The sequence below is a fragment of the Elephantulus edwardii genome, unplaced genomic scaffold, assembly GCF_000299155.1.
Source record: "Elephantulus edwardii isolate Elephantulus edwardi_28Jun2011 unplaced genomic scaffold, EleEdw1.0 scaffold00308, whole genome shotgun sequence".
In the NCBI taxonomy this organism is placed as follows: Eukaryota; Metazoa; Chordata; class Mammalia; order Macroscelidea; family Macroscelididae; genus Elephantulus; species Elephantulus edwardii.
Genome location: NW_006400058.1, coordinates 644,540 through 655,990, shown reverse-complemented (window position 1 = coordinate 655,990; position 11,451 = coordinate 644,540). Strand labels below are relative to the sequence as shown.

The 11,451-nt window shown below is 53.4% G+C and overlaps 1 protein-coding gene across 1 annotated transcript; it reads left to right on the top strand.

Annotated features, from left to right (window-relative positions):
- The first annotated feature begins 8,284 nt into the window (after nucleotides 1-8,284).
- On the top strand, nucleotides 8,285-10,770 carry IRGQ (immunity-related GTPase family, Q). The gene is made up of 2 exons (XM_006901070.1): nucleotides 8,285-8,814; nucleotides 9,456-10,770. The coding sequence occupies exons 1-2, from the start codon at nucleotides 8,285-8,287 to the stop codon at nucleotides 10,768-10,770; spliced, it is 1,845 nt and encodes a 614-aa protein (XP_006901132.1).
- Nucleotides 10,771-11,451: the final 681 nt, after the last annotated feature.

Sequence of the window (11,451 nt, the reverse complement as noted above, 5' to 3'; positions counted from 1 at the left end):
AGCAGTCAGGAAATCAAAAAACGTATTGCGATGGGAAAGTCTGCTGTTAGGGACCTCTCTAAAGCACTCAAGAGCAACGGTGTCTCTCTGGAGACTAAGGTGCTCCTGATACAGGCCCATGGTCTTTGCAATCACTTGTTATGCATCAGAGAGTTGGACAATGACTAGGGAGGACAGAAGGAGAATTGATGCCTTTGAGCTGTGGTGGAGCAGCTAGAGGATTCACACTGCATGCCTTTGGGTGGCAGGGTCATTTCTTACCTGCATAGGGGTCACCTTCTCCTTAGATGGGCATTCACTCTGATTCTATAGTCTCCACCATTCCCCACTACCTCACAACTAGGCCCCTTAGCTCCAGCCTGCTTCAGTAATTTATGGTACTGGCTTGGCCTTGGAAACCCAACAGAGGGTCAGCTCTGTGTCAATTTTTACATAGTGACAATGAATATGTACCTGTGCTTTGCATTCTTAACCTCTGTTAATGAGCACATGTGGCATAGTCCATAGGGAGTTAACCCAAAGGCCACATTTCTAGCCGTTCGAATCCACTGGTAGCTCTACAGGAGAAAGATGGGCAGTCTCCTCTCATGTGATTTACAGCCTCAGAAACCCACTGGAGGGTCAACTGTAAGTCAGCCTGACTGATCACAGTGAGTTCCAGTTTTTGAACTGTTAACAGGATCTTTCCTAATGTACCTTTTAAAACTCATACTTCTCTTTTTAAATGCTCTCTTTTCCTCCTTGTGCCTTAGTTCTGTCCATCTCTCTCATGGGCAGGACATGAGGCATACAGCCACCAGCATCACAGAGCAGTGTGGAGGGGTGTCCATGAGGCTGAGAGACTGTCGGTAACCAAATGGTCACTCTCTAAGACTCTGCTGAGCTTTTCCCTAGGTGCTTGGCATGAAACAGTGAGGGAAGCCACCCTTCCTTGCCCTAGGAGTTTGGATTCCAGTGTAAGGACAGGTAGCGATCAGTAAACATAATCATTCCATTGGGAGAAGAGGGCTGGTGTTAATGTTGCCGACCCTCCAGCGCATTCTTAGAGGCTGTAAATTGTACAGGAGGAGATTGTCATCTTTCTCTAGTGGAGCCATTGGTCGATTTGAACCTCTGGTAAATTTGAACCACATGCCTTTGGGTTGGCAGCACAATTCCTTACCACTAGGCCACCAGAACTCCTTTGAAGAATGTTGAGGGAAGTGGAGTGGGATCCAAGGATGAAGGGTATGGCTTTAGCCAACACCAAGGAGGCAGAGTTCTGGGATGAGAGCATGTCAGGCAGAGGGGACAGCAAGTGCAAAGGCCCTGGGGCAGGACCTAGCCTGGACTTTCATGAAGACCTTGATTAAGTAGGGAGGGAAGCCTAGCCTGGACTTTCATGAAGACCTTGATTAAGTAGGGAGGGAAGCTCCTAAGGTTGTTCAACTCAGTGCTTTTGAGTGGATTGAGACACATAGTAACCCTTTATCAGGACTGAGAATCTTTACAGGAGAATTCTTGTGAAGCCCATCATTTATATTTTCCTACAGAACAGTGGTGGATTCAAACTGTTGACCTTTCCATTAGTAGCATCACAAGTCATTACCAGAGCTCCTTGGTGGGACTGCATCCTCCTGCAGGGCAGGCAAGAATGACTGAGCCCCGTGAGGTCGACGGGGCTGAAACTCAGTCGCACAGGTGGGCTTAAGGGGCTTCACCAAGATCTTTGTGGTTTATTTATGGGATGCTTTGGGAGGGTTGTAAATGGAGAACTGATGTAGGTTGATTTACATATTCATGGGGGGGGGTAGTCTAGTGGAGAGACTGGAAGGGGCCAGTAGTGGTGGCAGAGGGCACTGTTAGGAGGCCTGGACTACAACTGGGTGAGGGGTAGCCAAACTCAGGAGATCAAGTAGAGCACAGATGTTCATCAGTATGATGGGAAAGTTTCAATTTAATTTTAAATTCAGGGTACCCAGGAAGCTATAGCTCAGGGGAGAAGCCTAGAGTTAGGACTGGGAGAGATTTTTTTTTGTTTTTGTTTTTTTATTTTATTTTTGTGTGCGTGTACCATCAAATCAGATCTGACTGGTATAGGAGGAGATTGCCCCTCCTTCCCCGGCAGAACATCTGGTGGATTCGAACCGTGCACCTCTGGGATTGTAGTTGCAGCTTCTTGCCACTAGGCCACCAGAGCTCCATGGACTGGGAGAGATTTTTGAAGTCACCAGAGATGCTGTTTCAAGTCTTGGAAATTGATGGCATCTGAGGAGAGCAAGAACAGGAAGCTGAGGGTATGTTGGGCTGAGTGTGGTCTAAGGACAGCATGCTGGGTGAGATCCTTAAAGCCTGGAACTGGGGGAGCCTCTCTGGGGGTGGTGTGAAGACGTCTGGATTGGAATCTTCTAGACTTTCACCAGGCACTCTAAAGGAATATTTAGCTTTGCAGTAATTGGTGTCTAAGGGCGGGGTGGGGGGTGGGGTGGAATTTACCAGTTGAATCCAAGCCCCTTGTTTTCTAAGCCACTCCAGCATGGAGGCCTAGCCTAGCTCTGTCCAATCTTATGGTAACAACAGTTGTTGTTGTTGTTATGGGCCTTTGAGCTGCCTGTGACCCTGTGTACAGCAGCTCTGAAGCCTGCCCTGAGCCAGTCTCACTAACTCCAACACACTAACCCCATTTTCCTAGTTACTGTATTGATCCATCCCTCTCCTGCGCTCTTTCCACCCTTCCAAGCATGATGTCCTTCTTCCAGGATTGGTCCTTCCTGACCATGTGCCCAAAGTATGTGAGATGGAGCTTCAAAATCCTAGCCTCCACGGAGAAGCTTGGTTTCACTCTGACCCGTCTCCAAGTTGTACAGTAATCACACCCCCCCTAGAGATACTTTCTAGAACAGGGAGTTAAAATTCAGAGAGTAAGCTTCATATCTCTTAAGTTGACAGGAGGCCCACGAACTTAGTGAGAAAGGCTTGGTAATACTCATTTTGGTCTCTTACACTTATTCAACATGAACACTATGAAAGCATTCATAGACAATATGTAGATGAATGAGCATTCCTAGCCCAATAAAACTTTATTTCTAAAATTAGCCAGTAGGCTGGACTTGGCCTTAAGTCGTACAATCTGAAACATGTGACAAGAGATCCAAAACAATGACTTGGACAAGCCCTGGTAGCAATGGCGCAGTTCAGCACTTGGGTATTCACGAGAAGCTGGCAGTGTGAGCCCACTGGCTACTCTGAGAAACATGGCAGCCGGCTCCCAGCCAGCCTTGGAAACCTTTGGGGTAAGCTCCTCTGTCCTGCAGTGTTGATGATCAAATGACTGATCAACAGCTTTGAAAAATAAGGTGGAGCTTTATCTCTCTCTTATCTGCAACAGTCAGAAGTGGATGTTCTAAGGTTAGTATGGTGGCCCTGAGCCATGCAGTCCGCATTTGCCACCTCACCTTTGCTACCCTCTTTCAAAGACTTGAGTTGCCCAGCGCGTGGGAGCAAGTGGCACTGAAGAGGCATTGATTCTATGAGCCATGTTGACTGCACGTCATGAGTACAAGAATGACAGTGACCCAGGGCTCAGTCCGTGTCCACATTTTAGGAACCAGTGTGGAGGAAAGGCATGTCTCTTCTGAGGCTTAAGGATACTCCCCAGAATACATAACCTCTCTATATCCTATCAGGGATGACCACACCCAGTCTTTTTAGCCACATGCACTTAGTTTAATAAATGAAAAATAGAGAGATGCCAGTGTCCATATTCCCTGTGGGCTTTGCAAACAGGGCATCAGCCACTGTCTTCAGGGATGTGACAGGCAGTTAAGGGTGAAATGTTGGGTGGGGCTGTCTTTATATCTCTAAGCTAAGGGTACACTAGGCACAGCTTCTTCCCCTGCAGGCAATGTCAGCTCAGGGTTGGGCCTTTCAAGGGAGTTGGAAAGATGCTAGTGAGAAATCACTTAGTGTAGGCCAAATAAAACACTAAACAGACGGCATCTCTGTTGGGTTCCAAGCCAGTTTCCCTACAGGGCGAGGTCAGCTCTGCCTGGAGCTCCACCTACCTGTCCCTTCTGAGGGTTTCAGGAATTCCAGGTTAGAAGCTGGAGCTCCCTGTTTCAATAAAGCTCTCTTCTGCTTTTAGCTGCTATTTCTGTTAGTCTATGACATATATTCCATCACTGGAGTGGTACATAAAATTATTTAAACGGGGTGTAAATTATCAGAAGGGTGGTGGAGGAAGGTCAGTGTCCTCCAATGGCAGACGCCTTCTCGAGCAGGGAAGGCTAGGAGGGGGTGGGGCCCCCAGGTAACCCAGGGCCTGGCTCCCACCTTTGCCACCCCATCTTCAAAGACCCAGGTTGCTCAGCCTATAGAACCAAGTGGCACTGAAGGCCCAGGATGTGTTGCCTTCCCTGCCCTCCACCCTCAGGCACAAATCCAGGGCACTGTGCCCCTCAGCCCAAGGTGCCCATCTGGGAAGAATGGAAGGTGACCACACCGCCCATCAGGATGTCAAATTGTTCAGTTAGGAACAAGGGAGATAATAATACTTCATCCTCTCATCATTCATTTGCAGCAAAGACTCCATCACTGACCGATTCCACTGTTTTTCAAAACGTGTGTGTGGCTTCCAAAGTGTGGTGCCCCACATGAGAATCTTCTGGGGTGCATGTGTCAGGAACCTTTTGCTTTAACAGGTAGGGAAGCAGATCCCTCCACGGTCCCCCTGAGACCAAGCACGCCACAGGTGTGTCCCGGCAATTGGGGTCGTGCCCCAAAGCTTCCATCTCCATGACTCGAGCCTCACTCAGAGCTCACCCCAGACACGGCCGATGCAGTGTTGATACAGCCCAGCTTCCTGGGCAAAGTCCTCACCACACTCAGTGCAGGAGAGTGTACCCGGGGTTGCCCGGAGCAATGTCACCTCAAAGAAGCAGACTGCCCAAAGGCCTTGCCACAGTCAGGACAAGGGAGGATGGCCTGGGCAGTGGTGGGCACAGCCAGTGGGGCAGAATGGGCAGCGGGGTTGTACTGGTGGGTGATGAGGGCTTTGGAGGAGGGGAAGGAGATGAAGAGGGCCCCATGCAGCTTCTGGGCCATGAAGTCCGCTGGGTGCTCCCCCTTCTTGGGGTGCTCCTGGAACTTGGAGTCGGTGAAGGTGATGAGGCAGCGAGTGCACTGCAGGACCCCCAGGTGGCCTGAGGGATGTGGGGAGACGCCGAGGGAGGCCTGCAGGGAGCTCCAGGACCTCTCCTGAGTCTCAAGAATCATGGCTGCAATTACCATTACCTGCTCCCTGGGGGCCAAGCTCTATGCTGGTGCTGGGCAGGGGTACAGGCAAACTCTGGCGGACCTGTTTGATGAATATGCAGACTGAGAGGGTAGGGAGCATGCTCACACCTGGGAGGCTAGGAAGTGAGATGGTGGAACCGACACTGGAGCCCAGCCAGTGTGCTGGTCTGAGGGAGCAGAATCCCAGCTCACTCACTTCACAGGCCGGTACAGCAGGTTCCCTGCTTGGCAAATAAGGGCAGGAGAGATCTATCTCACAGGGTTGTTTTGTTTGTTATTGTGAGATGCCATCGAGTTGACTGTAACTCACAGCAACCCTATGAACAGCAGAGCTGAACCTCGCCCCATCCAGTGTCCTCCTCGCCATCTCTCATATACATGACGTCACAGTCACAGTCACTGTGTCAGTCTACCTCCCTGAGGGTCTTCCTGTCTGCAGCTGACTTTCCGATCTTTCCAAGCATGATGTCCTTCTCCAAGGACTGGTTCCTTCTAACATACATGCCTAAAGTATGTCAGATGAAGCTTCACCATCCACGCTTCTGAGGAGCTTGTGTTGGAGGGAGGGATACATGAGTTTATTTAGAGAAAGGGCTTAAAATTGGGTGAGTCCGCACAGCTGTTTATAGTTTTAACTATTGAAAAAGCAACCCAACATCTAGGAGCCTGGCACTCAGCTAGTCTTGGTGTTCACAGAACACCAGTTTCACAGAACAGTAGCATCAGATGAGGCCAGGCTCTAATTGGGATGGATCGAGTCGAGACCATCAAGCCTGAATGCAGACAAAAACCATGAATGTTGTCCAAACTGCAAAAAACAGCCACACACACTCCCTGCCCTGGCTGATATGAGGGGTTGCTGCTGGCTGGTTCTTTCTCATTGATAAGAGTTATTAAGATCATCCAGTCACAGAATTGCCCCAGCTTCCTGGCAGCTTCAGAGCAGAGCCCTGCTCCATTGAATCCTCTCCAAAGCGGCTTAAGAGAAGCCCCAATCTTACGCTCCCTTAGCGAGAAGGGTTCCCTGTGGTGTGTACCGCCCTGTCAAAAGTGTACATTAAACCTGACACAGGTGTGCCCTTGGTGTCTCTGATCTACTGCTCTATTAATACTTTTCTTTGCCTCAGGTCTCTTATCGCGCTAACACCAATTATATACAGAAGGCCAAATGAAATCATGAGCACTGAATTCTAGAATGCTGCCTGGTGTGTAATAAACGTTCGGGAGCTGTTGAGATTTTATGCCAAACTGCTACTTGTCTTTCAACACTGATCCTTCCCCTTTCCTGCAGCTAAGGCAGGTGAGGCAGGTAATGGCAGCCCCTTTTTGACAGGGAAACGAGGGCCAAGCCACACTCCAAATTCTGAGCAAAATCAGGACGAGACCCTTGGACCTTTTGTAGTTCCCTCCCCCTCACCTGTCCTAGCCACATCTCCCACCTGATGCGATCCTGACCCTCTAGTCTGCACCCCCTCCTGTCTTCCTGGCCAGAGCAGGATGGGTGTGCACCTGAGCGTGGTGAGAAAAGGCACTTCCTGGTAGGACAGCTAAAGGTATACGGGCCTTTGGCAATGGGCAGCCTTGGAGGTTGAAATACTAGAGAGACCCTTTCAGCATCATCTGCACCCGACCCTCTGGGCAGCAGTACTCACAGATGTCCTCTTCCAAGCTGCTGGGACTCCTCAGAGGGCGAGTTCTGCTGCTGTAGGGTCTCTTTCAGGTGTGGATCCTCCATAGTGACCAGAAACCCCTCTGGTCAGGAGAGCATGCATGATGAACAGTTAAGTAGATGAATTGAGGCTATGCTCCTGTCATTAGTCACGTGACCGGCTAGTCCTATGACCTCTGGCCTTCACAGGGACTCACTGCAATGCTCTGGCTCTCAGGAAATGCAAGTTCCTGAGAACCTCAAACTGGTGGAGCTCTGATTCGACACCTCGGCCTTGTGATTGTTCTAAAGCCGCGTTCCCACCGGTGTGTCCACAGCCTTTTACAACAAACTTAAATCCTGGAACTCAACACGCGTGGGAGTCCCTCATCTACATCTTGTGACCCTTCGTTTTCCCTGAGTCCCTGACAGCCACGCATGCTCCCCATCCTCAACTCGGTGGCGCGGTGCCTCAAGCATTGCCTCGGGTCCCCCTTCCCCAGGAAGGTAGCCCAGCCTCTGCATTTCTCCGCATACTGCAGAGGGCTGCCTTTCGTCGCGCCTGTCAGTCTCTCCCCACAGCGCCGCCACCCGGAGGGGAACAAGGGAAGGGTCCCCGGGGTTCGCGCGCCGTTCGGCCTGGTGAACCTCTTAAAGGCAAAATTCCCAGTTGCCCTCTGGGAGTCGCACCATCGCAGGCCTCAAAAATAACGGGAGGGGGCCTTCTCTGCACCGCGGTCTGTTAAGATGACGTCACAGGCCACCTGTGCGGCAGAGCAGTCACCGTATTGCGCAAGGATGGTTCGGCGCGCAGGCGCATTGGCCCGTCTCATTGTCCCAGGCCTCGGTGTCGGTAGGAGCCGGCGAGCTCGCGCCTGTCCGCCGTTCTGCGCAGGCGCTGCAAAGGGCTGTGTCTTTGAGGTCACGTTTTCGAGTCTCACGCCCACCTCGAGGCAGGAACGTCAAGCCAGATCTTCCAGAACGTGTAGGGACTATCCCCAGTTCCGCAGCTCAGGCCTCTTCGGCCTCCGTCCGCCCGATCCCAGAGGAGGAGCTTCTCGTTGGCCCAGCTGCTGCAGACTGCGCTCGTTCCGGGGTCGGCTGTTTGTTCGGTGAGTGATTCGCAAGTCCTTCGGGAGATGGCAGCGGGTAGGATGAAACATCTGTGCCTCAGATTGTGAGATTTTTCCCGCAGGAAGGGAGACACTTGCTTTCTGAAAGAGGACACACAGGTTACTTGGGTCCCTTGGGAACAGGGCCTGGGCGCCGGCTGTCTGGATGGTGGGGAGTGTCGACTAGGTTGGGAGAAGGATGGCATCGGGGTCTGCCTGACCTGGTCTTCCCCTCTCTTGCTTTGCAGCCATGCCGCCACCACGAGGTGACGTAACGGCCTTGTTCCTGGGACCCCCGGGCTCAGGCAAGTCTTCGTTGATCGCAGCGTTGTGTGACAAAGATGTGGAAACATTGGAGCCGCTCAAGGGACGGCTGGACTCGGGAATCCCCAGCCTGCGGGCTGCAGGTCCAGGCCTTTTTCTGGGCGAGCTGAGCTGCCCCCCAGCAGCGCCAGGGCCGTGGGCTGCGGAGGCCAACGTGTTGGTGCTGGTGCTGCCTGGGCCGGACGGGAATGGGGAGACCTTGGCCCCCGCTCTGGCGGAGGCGGCGCGCAGCGCCCTGGCCCGAGGGACCCCACTGTTGGCGGTGCGGACCCTCCATCCCCGGGATTGCCAGACTGAAGCCCAAGCCCGGGATCAGACAGAAACCCTGCTGGATGGCACCGGCCTAGGAGCCGCGGCCCTGTTCGTATTACCTAGGAATTGCACCGCGAGCAGCGGGGGCGAGGAGCTAGAGCGCCTGCAGGCTGTTCTGCAAAACCAGGCGGAGCCGCTGCAGAGGTGAGATTTAGGCCTGCGGAGGTGAGATTTAGGGCGGGGCAGGGTGGGTAGGCTTTGCCTCTTTAGGCTAGACCCCGCGCTTAAAGTGTTTGGGGTAAAAAAAAAAAAGTGTTTGGGGTTAGCCTTAACCAGATACTCCTTCATTCACAAACAGTTCATTGGCGGGGCTGGGGGTGGCATCTTTGAGGTCAGCGTGAGGCACTACCACTGGCCACACCCAGCAAGGGCATTTTCTGTCGTCCGGCTTTCGGCTAGGGCATTGAATTCACTCGATCTCAGGATATTCCTAGAATTCTAGGAAAGGCCTAACATTATCGACCAAGTACTTGACTGCTGTTAACCATGGATGTTGATTGTGGATCCAAGTAAAATGAAATCATTGATAACTTCAGTCTTTTTTTCACCATCTAGCTATTGCCTATTGGTCCAGTGGTGAGGATTTTTTTACTTCTTGATGTTGAGATTTAATCCAAATTGAAGGCTATAGTGTTTGATCTGCAGCAAGTGCTTTTAGTTCTCTTCACTTTTTGCAAGCAAGGTTGTGTTATCTTTATAACACAGGTTGTTGAATCTTGCAATCCTAATGTCACATTCTTCTTCTGAATTTTCTGCCTGTAACAACATCTTCTCTTTCCCTTCAGGCTCTTACCACCAGCCCAGGATGGCTTTGAGGTGCTGGGAGCAGCCGAGTTGGAAGCTGTGCGTGAAGCTTTCGAGAAAGGAGGCCTGGAGGCAGTGCTGTCGTGGGTACGCTCGGGCCTGGAGCGCCTGGGTAGTGCACAGCTGGACCTGGCCGTAGCTGGCACAGACGGAGTGGGACTTGTGCTGGACCTACTACTTGGATTGGATCCTGGTGACACCGGGGCTGCGCCTGCTGTCCCACCTGTAACACCCACACCCTACCAGGCCCCGGAACGCCCCAATGTAGTGCTCTGGGCTGTACCTTTGAGTCCCCAGGGTGCTACCGCCGCCCCCCATCCAATCCACTACAATGCCCTCATTCTTGTCACGCCTGGAGCACCTACTGAGAAGGACTGGGCCCAGGTTCGAGCCTTGGTCCCTCCAGATGCACCATTGCTCTGCGTGCGAACAGATGGCAAGGGTGAGGAACCGAAAGCCCTGGAAGAGGAAATGGCGGAGAAGGCCAGCGGCAAGGATTCAGAGAATGCAGATGGAGCGGAGTTGACGAATGTGCGCAGTAATGGCACCGGATCACAGAAAGTCGGCGATGGGGACTGTTCAGAGAAAGCAAGCAGGGACAGTTCGCAGCAGGTTGGCGCCAGCGCAAAGAACTTGGGCAGCGGTGATTCAGGGCATGTGGTACTGAGCCCGGAGGATGAGTCCTGGGAGGTGCTAGAAGAGCCGCTGCCTCCGGTGTTCCCGCTGCGGCCAGGCGGGCTTCCCGGACTCTGTGAGTGGCTGCGGCGTGCCCTCCCCCCGGCACAGGCGGGGGCACTGCTGTTGGCACTGCCCCCTGCGTCTCCTGGGGCCGCCAGAACCAAGGTGGCAGCACTGCGGGCTGGGGCGTGGCGGCCGGCCCTGCTAGCTAGCCTGGCGGCTGCAGCATCCCCCATACCAGGACTAGGCTGGGCATGCGATGTGGCGCTCCTTCGAGGCCAGCTGGCGGAATGGCGGCGGGCTCTGGGGCTCGAACCAGCGGCACTGGCGCGTCGTGAGCGCGCACTGGGCCTGAACCCCGGGGAGCTGGCAACGCGTGCACACTTTCCCGGCCCTGTGACACGCGCGGAAGTGGAGGCGAGGCTGGGCGCGTGGGCAGGCGAGGGCACAGCCGGCGGTGCAGCGCTGGGCGCGCTCTCGTTCCTGTGGCCAGCAGGTGGCGCAGCAGCGACCGGCGGCCTGGGCTACCGGGCAGCACATGGCGTGCTGTTGCAGGCGCTGGACGAGATGCTGGCCGACGCCGAGGCAGTGCTGGCGCTCCCAGCGCCCGCCCAGTAAGAGTGAATGGGGACCCGGGCTGCTGACCTCACTGAGGTTGTAGTCCCTGAGTCCCCGTTAGAAGGGAGGGGGGGCTTGGAGAGCCCAGGGTCCGGGGTCTGAGCCTCTGAGATGACAGAACAGTGACAGCCACACTCGAAGGGGATGAGGGGTTTGATTTACATTGGCAAATGTAGGTCCTGAAAGGAAAATTAATCAGAGGGCCAGGCTTCCTGGGTCCTATGGGAACTAGGGACCATAATACCCAGGCACCTGAATGACTTGGGACCGAATTCTGAGAAAGGGGGTATGGCTTCATCTTAAGTCCTAGGTGGTAGGAGGTGGCAGTCCAAAGGAAGTAAGATTACATTTGTGGGGCCGTCGAGGGGGTTCGGTGGCTTCCTAATAGTCCTACAGATCTGTTGGCCTAGACCATTGTCCCAGCTTTTAGAGGGAGGAGAAATTGCCAGAAATGGAGGGAGGGACGAGACCTTCTGGGTGTGGAATGGCCTCAAAGCTGTGTCCTGTAAGTGAGTCTGTGTCCTGTTGGCTGCCACTTTCCCTGGGCCTGATGGACAGATCCGAGGGCCCCATTTCACAGGTGCTGACCCTGAGTGCCTGGGGTAGTCCACTCCTGTCTCTCTCTTCAGGGCTTTCTGCCTCTCTTTGGTCCTGATTTCTTCTACCGTTGCACCTTCACCT